The sequence below is a fragment of the Arvicanthis niloticus genome, chromosome 16 (genome assembly GCF_011762505.2).
Source record: "Arvicanthis niloticus isolate mArvNil1 chromosome 16, mArvNil1.pat.X, whole genome shotgun sequence".
NCBI lineage: Eukaryota > Metazoa > Chordata > Mammalia > Rodentia > Muridae > Arvicanthis > Arvicanthis niloticus.
In genome coordinates, this window is record NC_047673.1 from 8,940,352 (window position 1) to 8,957,212 (window position 16,861).

A 16,861-nucleotide genomic window follows, 5' to 3' on the forward strand; every position below is an offset into this window, starting at 1 on the left:
AATTGCAAGGTGGAATGGTTCAGAAGCAGGAAGGAAAAGGGCAGATCCAAGAACAAGTGTTTGCTGCAGATGGGCACAGGAGAAGGGTGGTCCATTCCAGGTTCTCAGTGATGTATCTATGGGAACGAGTATGTTGTCATCCCAAAGGCACTATGGAGGGAGAGCATCAGAAAGCACAGAGGTCGGGTTGAGAGATCAAGGGGTTGATAATGCTGTTGTGGTAAGAAAACAGACTCCTGGTAGTCAGGGGAGTCTAGGCCACATTTTGAAATAAGCCCTGGGTTTATTATCTTGCAGCAAATTGAAGCCCAGAAAACTCCATGACTTGCCAATAAATGATATTGGTGACACAAGGATTCCTCACTGGAACTCCCCAATTGCTGGGTTTTACCATATTATGGGTTGAATTCTCTTTCCCCCAAGCACCTCACAATATGCTTCGATTCAGATACAGGGTCTTAGAAGACTTAATAAAGGTAGATGAAGCCATAAGGTAAGCTCTAATTGAATTGGACTGTTTGTAGAAAGGACATGCAGGCACATGCAGGAGAAGATGGTTTGGTTGACATGCGTGTGAAGGCAAGGCTATGAGGGTATGGAGACACATGAATGGAAGGATGACCATGTGGGGATAGACACACATGAATGGAAGGACATCCATGTTGGGGTGGACACACATGTACAGAGGGGAGACCAGGTGGGGGTGGACACACATGGATGGAAGGACAACCATGTGGGTGTGGACACACATGCGTGGAAGGAAGGCCATGTGAGTTGAGTATGTATGGAGGGAACACCATGAGTAAGTGTGCATGGGAGGCCATATTAATGTACACATGAGGAGAGGACTTTGCTGACACATGCCTGTGGAGGAAAGACCATGTAGAGAGATAGGGAAAGGCCATGTAGATGCAATGGAAGTTGGGGGGATATAATCCCAGTGTGTCAGAAGCCATAAATAGTAGAGAGAGAGAAATAGGCATTCTGGGAGCCTTTAAGTGATGCATAACTCCATACCTTGGTTTTAGATTTCAGGCCTGCAGACTATGTGGCAGGCCATTTAAATGTTCTAAGCCACCCATACATGGCACCTATCATGTCCTCTTTGAGAGGCTGATACTCTATGTAGCAGGATTTCCCCAGATCACTTGGACTTCAGACAGTTGAACTGCTGAGTTCCCTACTCTCGAGGCCCTTCAAGCTCAGAAGTGATGGGAGGGTCAGAGGTCAGAGGACCACTGACTTCTCACTCTCTAGGGACTACTGTCCCTAAAGATGTCAGTGGGGGGAACAGAGGAAGGCCATATGTTCTGGTATCCAGAGACAGACAGAGGTTATAGTCACCTGGGACCTGAGTGAAGAAGACAAGAATAAAACTGCCCAGAGGTATCACCTGGGTGATCAGAGTTCTGAGTCTTCCCTGGGCCTTGGCATCACCACCTGAAAGTAAAGATGCATTCAGGTCTATACTATTAAACACCAGTCCATGGCCAGTGTAGCCTAGAGTATGTGCGATGCAGCCAGAGTCACCAGACATATGAAATCTAAATCTTCTTCAGGTAATATTGCAGAAGTGCCAGTCTCCCTGTGGGGTTATGTTTTTGTCTTTGATCTAAGAAGGTGGTACCTAGTGAGAAAGTAGAACTCAGATAATTGAGACATTGGAGTTCTTATTTAGGAAGCGGATCTCTAGTTGGAAGAATATGAGCTTACACTGCATAGATATCAACAGGGATCTCCTCAGAATGAGGAATGATGGACACTCTGAGACCTTGGGTAGTGCTGATGGGGATTCTGGGGGGGGGGTCTTTGAATTTGTTGTCCCTCGCTCCTGACTTTGGACAGCAGAGCATAATGATTCCAATTATCTTCAACAGTTAAATGCTCTCAAAGAATAGTCAGGTTGAGCAGGATTGAACTTTTGAAGTGCCTTCGGGCAGGCAAGACAATTTCATTCTCCTTTGCTGCCTTCCGTAAATCCTTCAGAGAGAAGGAAATAAACCCATTACAGTCCTGCCTGGATGTTCCCTTAAGCTGGTTTCAAGGAAGTGATGTGTGCCTGGCATTTGAGCGTCTGTGGCTGTATCCAAGATTTAGTGCAGGTGTCTTCCCCGGGACGGAGGCTGGGAGGAGGCTGTCAAGATTAGATATAGGCGCCATTTTTGAACACAAATCGTTCGCCTTTGGGAAAGTCAAGGTGAATTCTACCATGGACTGTTTATGACTTCTTCAGGCCCCTTATATTTTCCTATTTGCGGTCAAATGAAAGCTACCTCGCATGTTAAAAATAAATTGAGGTTGTGTCAGGGAGGGAATGTTGCTTCAAAGGGATCAAAAGTGAGATCCCTGGATTGTGCTGGTGGCTTTTTGGGGGTAGTGGCAGCTTGGGAAAGCTCTGAGGTGAAGTAGGAAGCTTGAGAATGAAGTTATCAGTGTTCCAGATCCAGGTGTCCACGTGGTTTGACCCAGAGACCTTGACCTAGAGTGGCTGCCCCTGGGAATCATTGATCAGTCTCTAAGGTCACATGTCAATAAACTGACTGACAGGACTACTCCTCAACTCAGTAGTCCTCAGGTTAGACATTTCTATATACACCATGGTCTTTGGGACCTGGCTTAAGCATAGGTCTCTTAGTTCAAGACCCAGGGGAAGGATGACATTGTGGTAATTCTGATGATACAGACTCAGAGAGACAGAGCCAACCGTGGAGAGACCTCGCCAGTGTAACTTCTGGGTTTAAAGTCAGTTTCCCACTTGGGAGGGCCATACTCAACAGAAGAATTACCCATTGGAACTCTGTATTCCTACATTCTAAGCCTTGAAGTCTCAGGGCTGCTCTCAAGGAGGAGTCAGACATAAACCCAGGGGACAGTCCTGGTTGATGGAGACCATCAGCCCCATAGACTCTGGATCATGGGCTACAGCTGACACTGTGGCTCTTGCCATGCTCTTGAAGATTAATTGAATGAGGTTTTCATAAGCTGTGATTTGTGTCCCAATGTAGTAGTTAACTAGACGAGTGTTTCAGATATAATGTAATCAGATATGTTTTTGAACTCTAATCCCACGTTTCCCATAGCATTTACTAGATTCAGACTTGCTTATTGCTTTATTTATTTTATTTGGTTTTTTTTTTGTGTGTGTGTGTGTGTGTGTAAGTAGATTTTACCCAGAGTCAGAAATTATTTATGCTGTTCTGTACAGCCCATTATATTTAGGATAAAAAGCATCCTTTACTGAACACAAAGTGTTCTCAGAGAGTGGAGGAAGGAAGATTGGCTAAGGCAGAGAAAAAGTCCCCCAAGTCCACAAGGATGGGAGTTACAATCCTGGTGTTTTCCTGGGACACGTCTGTCAGTTGTATAGAATCCATTGCTCCAATGTCACACTACTGTCCTGGCTGAAATCTCTGGACAGCTGCCACTGCTGGCCGAGGGCCATCATGCCTGGTCTTGTGGAGCATGTGAGCTTTACTCTGAGTGGCTTAGGAAGCATGGTTGTAAATTTTCCACTGAGACGCTCCTGTTGCAGACTCCTTCCAGCCCGTGCTTTGCAGAAGCTTTACATTGCAGGATTTTCTTGACAGAACCAACTCCTATTGTTTTCTCCCTCAAATCAAATGAGACACTTCCTTCACCTCTTGCCACCAAACTTAGACTCTAAACAGAGCTCTTTGTTTTACATTTCCCCACAAATCTTCTGGCTGAGAGATGACAGCCGCTGAGGCTAGGCTCTCAGTGAAGACCCAGCAGAGTGTCCCAGCAAGGCTTCATTGCCAGGCTCTAATTACACCTAATATTTTAAAAGCCACCAGGAAAATTGGTATGCCCATTTCCCTGCACACAGCAGTCCCTCCAGAGCCATGTTCCAGATCTCTCAGGGCTCATTAGGGTGTGCATTACCCAGTGGCAGCCATATCCCAGGAGAACCATATACAATCAGCACATTTACTTGATTAACCTTTTTTGATGAAAGATGCACATTATCAGCTTTCTCCATACAGGTTGATTATTGAGTCCATCTTGGGTGCAGTGCCTTTTGTGCCATACTGAATGATCTTATTAGAAACTCCCTCACAGCAGCTAATGAAGTGTTTTACCTCTGCCTGAATAATAACCAAGTGCCTTTTATTTATGTGTTTTGAAACAGGTTCTGCCCGGCATTCTGCAGAAGCATTGCTGCATCTTACCAGACAGGAACACAGGTAGGACTCTTCCAGATCTGAGCCCACCGGTTGTGTGTCAGTGACCAAACGCCATGCGGGAGTTAGATGTTTTGCAGGCTTTTTGCAGTTCTCTCCTCTCCTTTCTCTCTCTCTCTCTGTGATTTTTTTTTGATAACAGAAAAGATGGGATACTCAGTTTGTCTGTTGAGTTACAAGCTGAGTCCACATTTCTGTTTTTACTGACCAAAGAATTCACATAATTTCACGTCTTGGATTTTTAAGGGAAATTAGCTATTTTTTTTTTTTAAAGTCAAGTTGAATGTATCACCTCCAAAGCTGTTTTGTTTGCTACTTACTAAAACCAGCTGTCTGTTTTGGCGGTCTGGGGTGTTTGGTGTCTGGCCATCAGGGTGAGATCTGGCCATGTGCATGTTCTTCAGACAAATCAGACAGAATAGGGATATCGTGGTGCTTATTTGTGTAGTCCTGCAGCGTTGCATCTTGAATAGATGGTCTGGGCAGAGCGTAAGTGCTCTGCTTTGTTTCTGAGGAAATGTGGTGAAGAGAAAGAAGGTCTAAAAGCCATTTTGGAACTATTAAAGAGGAGAATGTGAGGTGTGTTTTCTGTAGATCTGTAGGTCTTGATGATTCAATGCAGACAGCCTCTCATTGAAGTTATGTTCATCAAAATGAAAGTCTTAGCATCCGAGGCGCGGATAATGGATGCAGCTGCTTCTTGCAAAGGGTTTTGCAGAGCTTGGAGGTTTTCCTCAGATACAGGTGTACGTGCCAGGATATTTTTGTTGGGTATGAAACGGAGGTTTTCAGATCATTTGTCTTCTGGGATGACATACAGGGGCTTGCTCTGGTGACACTTCTGCTGCCATGTTATCATATGAACAGGTATGGTCACTGAGGGCCAAAGAGCTTACGTTGCATATTCCGACATAAACACCAAGGGTTGGGGGGAAACAAATGTACATCTTTTAAAGTAAGGATTATGGATATATTGTTACTGATGTCATCCTTTCCAAAGTGTTGGTTTCTTTTTACTGAAACACGTTTGTATCTTATTTACTGTATTTATAGAGAAACATACGTGTAACACAGCCGCATCTTGTTTAAGCCTGTGTTTCTGACGGTCTTGGTTAGTAGTGAAGATGCCCGACACATACTGTGCAGAAGCGCAGGGATGTGCGAGGAGGGCAGGAGGTCAAGTGGCTTGCGTCATTTCACAGACACCATCAAGGCAATGGAAACAAGCTAAGCTAGGGTATATGAAGTTACCATGGATGTTCAGGACTAAAATGAATTTGGGGTATTTTGAGACACTTTGCTGTATGTAAAGCTTCAAAGTGAATTTGGGAGATGTTGCCATCTCAAGACGACTTATTTTCATTTCCTAAGAGGGCTGCTTGTTGGTGCCTAGACCCAGGAAGTCCACCTTCACAGAACTCAGTCTTTCTGAATTAAACATGTCTGGTTTTGAAATAAGATATATAATTGTTTTTCCCTAATTTAATTGCGTGTGATAATTTTGGTGAATGAGCTAAAATGGTGGATTAATTAATTAATTACATTTCTCTATACTACCTTGTTTTGGAATTTGTTCATAAAAGAACGAAGGCACATGTTGAGCGTGAGTTTTTGCCTTTGTTGTTTTGTGAAGGAAAGGCCCTGGGCACAGAGGCTTTTTGATGCACAAGGGGAAGCAGCAGAAGAATGCACTGTAACTGAGGTGCGGCTTAGTGGGAAAGTTCCCAGTACGTTCGTGGTTCTCAGTTGAATTCAGCTTTTACTTTCAGATACTTTCTTTTTCTAATGTCAGTGACTATTAATAGTGTGTGACCCATTTCTTGCCTTTAGGTTGAGACCTGTGTACCTTATTAACCCAGCTAACAGCTGTGTGCGCTGGACTCTGGCAACTGACCCAGGTGGTCAGGGCCATCCCTGTTGATACCTAGAATTCCAGGTGCTGTCTGTGGCTTGAGTCCAGCCACCTTTTGTTAGAATTTTCTACCAAAACAATACAGTTGACTCTTTCCTAACCTGAAACTCATTTTGGCAAAGGGGTCACTAGCTGGGGGTGTTGTTGGCTTCAGCTTTTGGAATATTACCTTTGTCACATACCCTTGTCTCAGGGTTGCTTTCCTGTGTGCCTCTATTCAAAGTGGTGGGTCATAGGTGGCTACAGGGCCACAGGGCATGCTGACTCACCAGTGAATTTGGAAACTTTTCTGAATAGCAACTTCCTCACCTACATCTTTTGATTATAGCCAGTGATTTCCAGGAGAAATCTGACCTGTCTTTACAGGGTTATAGGCAGCACAGGCTTGGCACTCAAAGACATGCTTACCTCTTGTATTGCTTGAACACTTTACGCCTTTACCTTCTGGGGAGTGAATACTTTGGTTTTGATATAAAAATGCAGCACACAGTATAAACTATTGAATTGTCTCCTGTTCTTCCTGCTTTATAAGATATGTGTGGGTTGCACATGGAGAAGATTAGAGAAGGTATTAGGGGCAACTGATTGTATGTATTTCCCTTTGAGTGAGACAGACCGTGCAACTGTTGGCAGCTATTTGGTTCTTACATCTGGGTTCTGATCTTGTTTGTCAGCAGTTTGTTTCAGCATGGCCACGCGGGTTGTGGGATAGCAGAGTGTGGGGTGCCATCAGCAGGCTCTCCCTTGCCTCTGGGATTGGCTGCCTCAGGGTGTTTGTCTGTGTCCTTCAGGAGACAGTCTGTTCTGCCACCAAGAATGAAGACATTGTGGGAACAAATTTATCTCACAGAATGGCAAAAACATTCATTCCCCACAGGCCTTGACAGCAACAAAGTGACAGGCTGTACACAGACTAAGCATGCTGGGAGATTTGACTTTGGGCTAGATTTCATTCCAAAGTCACAGAAAGGTGATAATGAAACATGTTCTCCATGGAAGTTGATATGAAGAGCTTCATGTGTGCGCCTGTGATTCTTGCCTCTTTGTCAACTCATGATGGTATTCCTGAAATACATGAGCATTCCTGTCTCGGAGGTTGCCTGACTACCAGTGAGAGCTGCCACTCAAACAGCTTCCCTCTGCAGGGTGACGCTGGGGAGGTGGGAATCCGAGCCCCTGGTGTTTGCCAGTTTCCATGTTGCAAATTCTCCTACCATGGCTGGTTCCCAGTCCTGGGAAGAGACTGGGAGGTTCCCAGTCTCTGATCAGTCTTTTGGGCAGGTAGAGACCTTTGACCATCTTCTGTGCAGTCTTCCCAGGATACTGACAGTGGTTAAACATGGTCTCCATATGGTGCAAATTTCTTAGTGTATTTGGGCTGAATAAAATCTTGGATTAAAACCTAATGTTTGAAACAGGATCCTTAATTTTACAATATCCACATATGTTGAACAGATCTGTTTTTTACATGCAGATAGGATATATATATATAATGACTTTAGTCGTCTACAGGGCAGTCAACTTAATTATACATCATCAACCATCCAAGGAGCAGGAGGTCTGTTGAAACTAGTCTGACTGCTGGCCAGCTTGCAAATTTAGTTCAGAAAACAGTGGGGACAGACATCTCTGTTGAAACGGCAAGAAAGGGTGGTAATTTTACATCTATTGGATTTCTCATGAGCCAAAGGTTTTCAACAGCTTGTAACTTCACAGTAAAGAACAGTAAAGAAATAAGGGGAAATGAACGAGTCAGTTTGTTCTTTTTCTACAGCCTGTCTGCAGGGGCATGACTCGAAGTGACTGGTCCCAGAGATGGGGCAGTTGGTTCATACACATATGGCTGAAATGCTGTTTTCTGGTATGACAGAGAAGACACTGAATGGTGGCCCTGCAGAGTACCTTTAGTTTAGAACTTCTATATTAGCTTTGGCTATTGCCTGTGAAGGAGGATAGGGACACAGACCCCACTTCCTGGCGTTCTCCTCTGCATAGCTGCAGAACATTGTGCTGTGACTGACTCAGCATCTCACACGGTGTTGGGCTGCTATGCTACAGTAACCTCAGGGGATCCTTCCTGTCCATGTGTGACTCTGATAAAGTGCAGGGCAGAATGATGTGGATGAGGAATGGTGATGCTGTTGTGGGGGAAGAGGGGCCTGGGTGGCTGTGGAGCCCCTGGGGTGACTGCAGTAAGTATTGTGCATGACCGGGTCCTGGAGGGATGCCTCATGTACAGAGTGCATAGGCGGGGCACTGAGTGCCAAGTGATGCCATTTTAATATTACAGGTTGACGGTTTATTCTCTGAGAGGGCAAATGCTCCAAGTGGGCTCTTTTACCCAGTTACTGCAATTATTTATACTACCTTTTCCTTTTCAAAACAGAATTGAGGTTGTGCAAATGGAATGCCATATGATATGATTCATAAACTAAGAATAACGGGCCCTGAGCTAAATGGAGAAAGTAAATGCTGTGAGCTGTGGAGATTTGCTTTCTCTGTCTCCTAACACTCTGTGCCATCGTTGAGTGAGCAGAACTCTTGTTTGCCTGTGCTCTCTCCCCCGGCCCACCAACCAAAGACAGAAGAAAAGCCTTTCATGCGTCAAAGGGCTTAATTTCATAAACTGAAAAGGATTTTATTACAAAATTGGTAGTGTTTCAAAACTACTGCCAGAATGTAAGTTTATAGATCAATAGTTTTAGGACCAAAATAGCTTTATTCATTGTGCTTTTTCTTCACCTATAGGGTCTCATTGTATCTTAGATGGCAGTATTTTTTTTTTATAAGTAGGAAACCAGTAGAAATACAGCCCAGAAATAAACTGTGTTTATTCCCATCCCTGTAGCGTGCTTGGCTGTGAAGACCGGCTGAGCTCTTGACTCCCACAGACCTGGGCACTCTTCACTTGGGTTCCTCCCTGGTGATAGTGATGTGAAGCCAAGAGGCTGTGAGGCCTGTCTTAGGGTTTTACTGCTTTAAACAACACCACAACCAAGGCAGCTCTTATAAAGGACAACATTTAACTGGGGCTGGCTTACAGGTTCAGAGGTTCAGTCCATCATCGTTAAGGCAGGAGCATGGCAGCATCCAGGCAGGCATGGTGCAGGGGGAGCTGAGAGTTCTACATCTTATTCTGAAGTCTGCTAGGAGAATACTGACTTCCAGGCAGCAAGGATGAAGGCCTTAAAGCCCACACCCTTAGTGACATACCTACTCAAACAGGGCCTCACCTTCTAATAGTGCCACTCCCTGGGCTGAGTTCATACAAACCATCACAAGGCTGAAGGGCAAATGCTCTTGGTTCTTCTCCTCTGAGAGGTTACAGACTTACCCTGTAGTTTGAACAATATTCCTTAATAATATCCCCCAAGTTCATGGGGCCACCATGTACACACCACCGCAGCTCTTTGTGGCTGGGCATAACCAAATTAACTTCTCTGGGAGGCTCTTGGCTTGTCCTGACTGTAGTTTTCATTTGGGAACATGAGGGATGATTCTTATCCTCTGTGTTGTCCTTTCCAAACCTGAGTGGCTGCATGCTAACCTTAGCACTGTGTGTTTACCTAACATCTCAGAATGTGCTCCAGATAATCAAGAGAAGAAGTGACCACCCAGTTCATGGTGTTGTAGAGTTTTTTATTTTACAAGCTCTTTAGGGTGGAAAAAAAAAGTGTACAGACAAGCGGTTTGTTAGGGGTAATACTCTGGGTGGATGCTTTGAAATCTGGTTTACTGTGGAGCACTGTGGGGAGGACGGGTTTCCACGCATGCTGCTTTAGGACTCCCAATAGCTGTGCTACTTTAGGAAGCTCCCTGCTCCAGCGAGAAGGCTGTGGAGTATCTCAGGACAGCACTGCATAGCCCACCACCACCACACTAGCATCTGGTGCTGTGTGGCTGGATGCACAACTCATTTCGAGACAAAGAGTAAACACCCCCTACACACCCTGTTCGTAGTTCATTCCTGTCTACCGTTGCCCAGTGCTCTGTACCTGTCTCGGTACATTAACCATGGCTTTGACTCACGGAAGACTCCCTGTTCCCTTCCCCTAACTCTGTCATCCTTTCCCTACCCATTGATTTATAAGTTACCTTACATTCATGCTGGTATTAAGTCAGGATCATGCGCATTCACCTCTACATGAAACTCATGGCAAGATGAAGGTTGATGTGTGCTGGCAGATCAGCAAGCATAGTCTAAGCTCTAAGTTTCCAAAGGTGAGGAAATGGCTGTAGGCTACCTGCTCTTATTACTATAAAACAAAATGCTGGTCTCCTGGAGAGGGGAAATGAAATGGAATCCTAGCAGTTCTCACTCTCCTTTTAGTTGGGGTGAGCCAAGCCACCAGGAGCTGGGTTAGTCAGGTTACACTAGGGGACTTGGGTGGCCCAACCTAGGACTCAGCCTTGTTCCTTATCAGGAACAGGAAAGGCTGTCCCTGCAGGGCTTGTGGCAGAGGAAGGGCTGGGAGGAGGTGTATCGATACTCATAGGCTGTCAGACTTATTGCTCCTCCTAGCTTGTAACTCGAGTAAGAGAGTAGGAACTACGCATCCACACATGTTCCAACGTGGAGCACAGAAATTGGAAAATAGCTTCCAGTTACTGCTAAGAATTTGGGGTTTGCATATGAGTGTGATTTCTAAAGATGCTACTGAGGGTGAAGAGTAGGCAAGGAACAGGAGAGGAGTGTGTGGTCCCAAGATGGGGTGGGTGGGAAGGGTCAGGACATCCCTGATTGTTATGATACTGTGGCTCTGGCATGGCTTCTACACCCTGAATTGATCCAGTGCATGCTCCAAACAAGTTCCCTCGATTGATTAATGTAATTTCATAATTGAATGTTAGAAGTTGGTCAAACTCTTAGCACCAAGTCTCTCCAGATGTGGAGGTCCCCCTTAAAGTTAAGGGGGTTATCATGGAACACACAAAGTTAAAGGCTTTGATTTATTATAGCGCTTCCCATGGGTAGGAAGAGTCTTCTCCTTGGGATTTGTTTCAGTGTGTTTGAATGATGCAAAAACATTTTGTCTACCCTGACTGAGCAAAACCACCAAATGTGGATTTGAAGAAGGCTGAGTTGGTCTTTTAGGGATGAAAAAATATATAGAGGTGGCATGTGTGGTAACCTGTGAATGAACCCCTTCCTGGATTCCACAGAACCCCATGATTGCACCATGCAGAAGCCAGCAGCATAAAACCCACCTTGCTGGCTCTATAGAGTGTATGAGAAACAGTCCAGAGTCAGGATTAGGTTGCTGTGTGAACATGTGAAGATGCCTCAGTCAACGTTGCCTGTCTCTGTGTCTTCATGTTTGCACTGGTGGCTCAGACACTCCTTTACTGGGGTCTAAACTTCCAAGCTAATTCCTGTATTTCCCCCAAATGCGTTTTCTTAGGAAACCTTATTTCTCACCAGATTCTCTGTCGGAACCATTCCTATAGGACAGCCCTCAGGAGGGCCAGCCTTTTGTGAATAAGAGCAGCCTGAGTAACAATGGGCCTCAGCTTTGAACCTCTGACTCGCGTAAGCTTCACTTTGCAGAGTGAAGAGTCAGTCCTTAGACATTTTATGAGGTGTTGAGGTGTTTTTTACCGCCATTTGGATGTCCCCCATTTAAGCATTTTTGAAATGATTGTGTCTGTTGCTTTCCCAGATCTGGAATAACAAACTTTGCTGAGTACTGAGGACATTTTTATTGTTATTGCCATTTGTGCACGTGTATGAATATGTATGTGCTTGCTGAGAAGTCAAAGATTTTTAGATATAGGCTTCTGCTTTTAAATGTGACTGTTAGTTCTTCAAGTCAGTTAGAATCCCCTAAGACGATGAGTGTTGTTGATGGTTAAGCCTGTAATAGAAACAGGGGTCTACCAGTTGTCTGACAATATGGCTTAATTCACAGGCATTTAAATAGTCCACAATCTGCCTATGCTGCTGAGTGGAGCACAGATCTTTCTAAGAGACTGCAAGGCTACCACACACCTAACTTGATCTCCAAAGGGTGGCCTGGCTATTGGTCTTGGTCTTTGGCAAACAAAAGCTTTGGGATGACCATGAACAGTGTGTTAATTGTGAAATTTACTTCATGAGGATTACAGCGGTATTCAGTTCCTGCTGGTTCTTACTTAAGGAAAGATTGGCTCATTTATTACTTTTATAGATTTTTAGATATAACATATTTGGGTTGAGATAAATGATTTTGAATGAATGATAAACTGTTACAGTATATTTATGGCTATTGAAGATTTTGAACAATGTTACTTGAAAAATTACATTATAATCAATATATAAGCTGGACTTCAGAATCCGTATTTTAAAAGTAAAAAGTCTTGGTATATAAGAATGAATTATTTGATAGGAACTTGACAGGGTGAGATGTTGATTGAAGTGAGGCTAATGTATACTGTGGAATGGTCTATATAACAGGGTCGGTAATAACAAGGGCCCTGTCTCAAGTGGTTTTAGGCCCTTGATTATGGGGTCCTGGGATTGGCAGTATACTCTAGCCCCTCTCCTTCTGCTACATGTTGGGTGCTACCTGGAGTGAGGGAGAGAACAAAAGAAGGGGTTCAGTAGAATCCACCCTGTCCCTAGCACTAAAGAGAGATTTCTCAATAGTGCTTGTCCTCTGTCAACATATGCCAGGTTACAGTTGTGCCCAGGACAGGAGCACCAGATTGGTATGGCCTTGAGAATAAGAAGGATGTTGGCAGTCTCTCAGGGAAATGTAGAGAAAATATCAGACATAGCAAGGGTCCTATACAGTATCACACATATGGCTTCCTTCCAAAGGACACTGGTTCCTGGTGTGTGTGATCTGAATGGACCACTAACTTCCCATCTTTCCAGAGAGCTTTCTCTTTACTAAGAGGTGACTTAATAAGGGATTATTTTTTTTAACACTTACAAATTAACTTGGTGCTAATCTGGCTATATACACACTCTGTGTTGTTGCTTTCTAGTGGTGCCTGTTGCACAACAGTTTCCCCCAAGATTGAAACATTCCATCTTGTAGGGAATCTCTTTAACCAGGAAGATAAACAACTCCAAATATCTTCAGGAAGTTCCTGAAACTGACAAGATTCATTAGGCCCCACCCTGCTGGAGTAAGCAAAGCAATAAAAACTGAGAGGTCCTTTCCAACTAGCAAAGCTGAGCTGCAAAGAAGACTCTCAGTCAAGCTAAGCAGCAAAGACTGAGATGAGATTAGCAGCTTGGAAGAAACAGAAGTTTGAAGCAACAGAGCCAGCCACATAGAAAGGACACTCCTCAGCCTGTTGAGCTTCCTGCAGGCAGTGCAGTGTCCCCAGCTTTGTGACCTGTTACCCATGCTGAGGTGGATGTTGGTGATGCAGCTGGCTTTGAGTTGAATCTGCCCCTGTAACCCCTCACTCATATCCCTGTAAGAAACCCCAGTAAAACTCATGGTCCACCAAATTGGACTTGGGTGGTATCTGTACTTTGGTCTGTTGTGGACTCACTATCTGGGGTGAATAGACGTGTGTCCCTGTAAGAAACTCCAGTAAAACTCATGGTCCACCAAATTGGACTTGGGTAGTATTGGTACTTTGGTCTGTTGTGGGCTCACTATCTGGGGTGAATAGATGTGTGTCCCCAGAAAAAGTTTTTTTTTTAATTTATTTTTTTATTGGATATTGTATTTACATTTCAGAAGTTACCCCCTTACCCCATTCCCTGCCCTGCCCAAGAACCCCCTATCCCATCCCCCCTTCTAATGCTTATATGAGGATGTGCCCCCACCTACCCCCCCCACTCCTAACCTCCCCACCCTTGAATTTCCTCACACTCGATGTCCGGCCTTCATGGGACCAAGGTTCTTCTCTCCCACCTATGCCCGACAAGGCCATCCTCCCCTACATATATAGCTGGAGCCATGGGTCCTTCCCTATGTACTTCCAAGTTGGTGGTTTAGACCCTGGCGAGCTCTGGATGGTTGGTATTGTTGCTCTCCTCATTGGGGTCACAAACCCTTTCTGCTCCTTCAGTCTTCTCTCTAACAGAAAAAGTTTTTTATACAGTCTTTCATACCACAGCTATCCTCTTCATTTCTTTGTCCTATGTCTTGCTTCAGGTTTCTGAAGCTCCCACTCTCTGGTTTCCTTTTGTTCAGGCATTTCACCTGGGTCTACAGTGCTGTTCTAGTATTCATGGTCCCAGCTAACACTGTTTCCAGTTTCTTTGGACTGCACAGGTCTCTGGGATTCCTCGTCAGAAGCCGTGATGTACATCACACACGTTGCAAGTTCCAGTGTTGTTCAGGAGTGCCTGCATGTGTGGTTCTTGTGTACATGAGATATATGTAGGCCTGTCCAATGGGCTTTTTCATGGGGCATTTATGGGTTTGCTGGGGACCTGCTAGCCTTTTCTGTTGTTCCCATGTGACAGAGCATGGATATCTGTTACTGCAGTCTGGTCACCTGTGTGACAGTGGGGATGGCTCCTCTACTGACATAGCTGTGTTACTAACTAGTTGCTGTCTGTGTGGGACCTAGCTGGTATCTTTGCATGGTGCTTGGCTATTTTAATAGGGAGTTGGGGTAGAGGGTGTTCTTGCTTGTCTTTGTCAGGATGCACTGAACTGTGGGATTGAAGCCTGGTTATTCATATTTCACTTGGGCTCCTCTGTGGTGAATTTGTTGTTCTTTCTCTGCTCATGAGGATGTCATACTCCCCTCCTTCAATGGACAGTGAGGGCTTTGGCTGGGAGAACTGGAGGGAAGGTCACCTGGTGAGCCCTAGTTCTGGGTGGGAGCAGACTTGGGATTGTCTCAGTGGAGGTTGGCAGCAGTGACCTGTCAGGCACTGTGTGTCACAGGTGTCAGGTTTGATGGGGATGACCAGATCCTCGCAGCAAGACTCCATCTACCTTTGTGGTGCTGCTGGTTTTTAGTAGTGGAATTCAGAAGCTCACCTCTTAGAATTGACCCACACCCCTCTGCCTTACCCTACAGCTGCCTCCACTATCAGGGCCCTTCTTATTGGTGTTCTAAAAGGAGAGTGTTAGTGTCAGGAAGGGCTGGCTGCCTCCTGAAGTCCTAATAATGTAAAGGGAGCCATCAGGTGAAAGTCACTGAATTCTTTTTTGCTTGTTTGTTTTAATATTTTAAAACTAGCCAGATACCTCAATGGCCGGGCGAAGAATTTCCTTCCCTAATCTCATCAGCTAGTCTATTCTAGCCATCTGCATGGTGGTGGAGGCCGCTGTGTTTAGTCCCCCAAGATCTTACATGGCGGTTGCGTCCTTCCATTCCAGAGCCTGTTCCAACTTCTCTTGAATTCTTTCTTTTGAAGTTGAGAAGTTTGGATATTTGTAAAAAAAAAAAACCTACCACCCCGAACATTATATGATGAGTACATTTCATTGTAAAAACTCACTCTGTACTAAATGAAAAGGTCTAAAAACTATCACTTCATTTTTTTTTTTTTTTTTTTTTTTGGTAAAACCAAGTATTGATTAGAATTTTTAAAATATTTATTTTTACTAAGTCTTGAATCACGTATATGGGCATGTATCTGTGTGTGGGTATATACATGTGAGTTCAATGCCTACAGAAGCGTGGCATTGGGTCCCTTGGAGCTAGTTACAGGTGGTTGTGAGCTGCTCCATGTGGATACTAGAAATCTAACCAGGTCCTCTGCAAGAGCAGCATTCTTAACCATTGAACCATCTCTCTAGTCTCTCTAGCTTAAAATGTCCTTATGTATCTTCTCGTGTAGGGACCCAGTGGCCACTGTGCTGGCTCCTTGGCTGCTGATACTTGGTTCCTGCAGCCTCCGCCACACCCTGCTCAGCACGATGAGCTTCTCCTCCCCACCGCTGCAGCTTCCCATAAAGACAGTGATGGATTTCCCACACGGGCTGGCTTATTTAGCAGCACAGTCTCATTGCTTAACAGTTTTCGGGCGGCATATAAATCACCCTCAACCCACTTGATTTATAACAGCCATTTCCTCAGGTAGGAGTTGGGGTTAATTTGCAGAGATATTAAGGACAGATGCACAAATAATGAAATTGAGAAAGGAAAATGTTTCTTATGGCGACATGAAACTGAGAATTCTGCAGTTAAAGATAGTGGTCTTGGTCTAGAAGCCTGCGGTCTGGTACACGGAGTAACTCTGGGGAATAGTTACCATGAATCTGCTACGTGACAAACTCTGTATTGTGGCACAGGCTGTGGAAGAAGCTGTAAGCCCTCCCTCAGGTGTCTCTTGTGGCTGTGATGGGGATTTGTCTATATCTGACTTGGCAGACAGCCTTTTCTGGATCTGTTCTAACAGCCTGATGTCTCTGGAGAGTTCAGAGAAGGACCCTGAAAAGAATGGTCACTCCAGGCACAGGGGTGCCACACTGATGTTGGAAACTTTTCATGTCCTCACCTGGCACCTTCCAGCCAGGATGTGGCAGTACCCAGGGCTTCTCCTATCACTCAGAGTAAAGTTGATACCTGAAGCTCCAGGTTCTGAAGGCGATTGTATTGCTCTTTAGGATGATATTTTTTTCCAAAGAGGAAAACGGTTGGTGACATTTAAATGTATCTCTATAAAAGTCTCAAAACAGGATTCCCAGGGTAGGGAGGCATCTTTCCAACTTGCGTGACTCCTGGAGATGGGCATGTTAGGAAGTAATAGTATTTTAATTGAGCCAAACAGAACAGGAGTTTGTATCAGAGGCCTGGTGGTGGAGAGTGAGACAGGAGAAAGCAAGTTGATCGTGAGGAA

At 44.7% G+C, this 16,861-nt stretch overlaps 1 protein-coding gene across 2 annotated transcripts in view; it reads left to right on the top strand.

Moving 5' to 3' along the window:
* Dlgap2 (DLG associated protein 2) overlaps positions 1–16,861 on the top strand; it is a 735,414-nt gene that overhangs the window by 144,711 nt on the left and 573,842 nt on the right. For both annotated transcript variants that reach the window (XM_034520297.2, XM_076913868.1), the window contains exon 3: positions 4,151–4,205. In XM_034520297.2, coding sequence (XP_034376188.1) covers positions 4,151–4,205 — 55 coding nt within the window. The remainder of the gene's footprint in view (positions 1–4,150; positions 4,206–16,861) is intronic.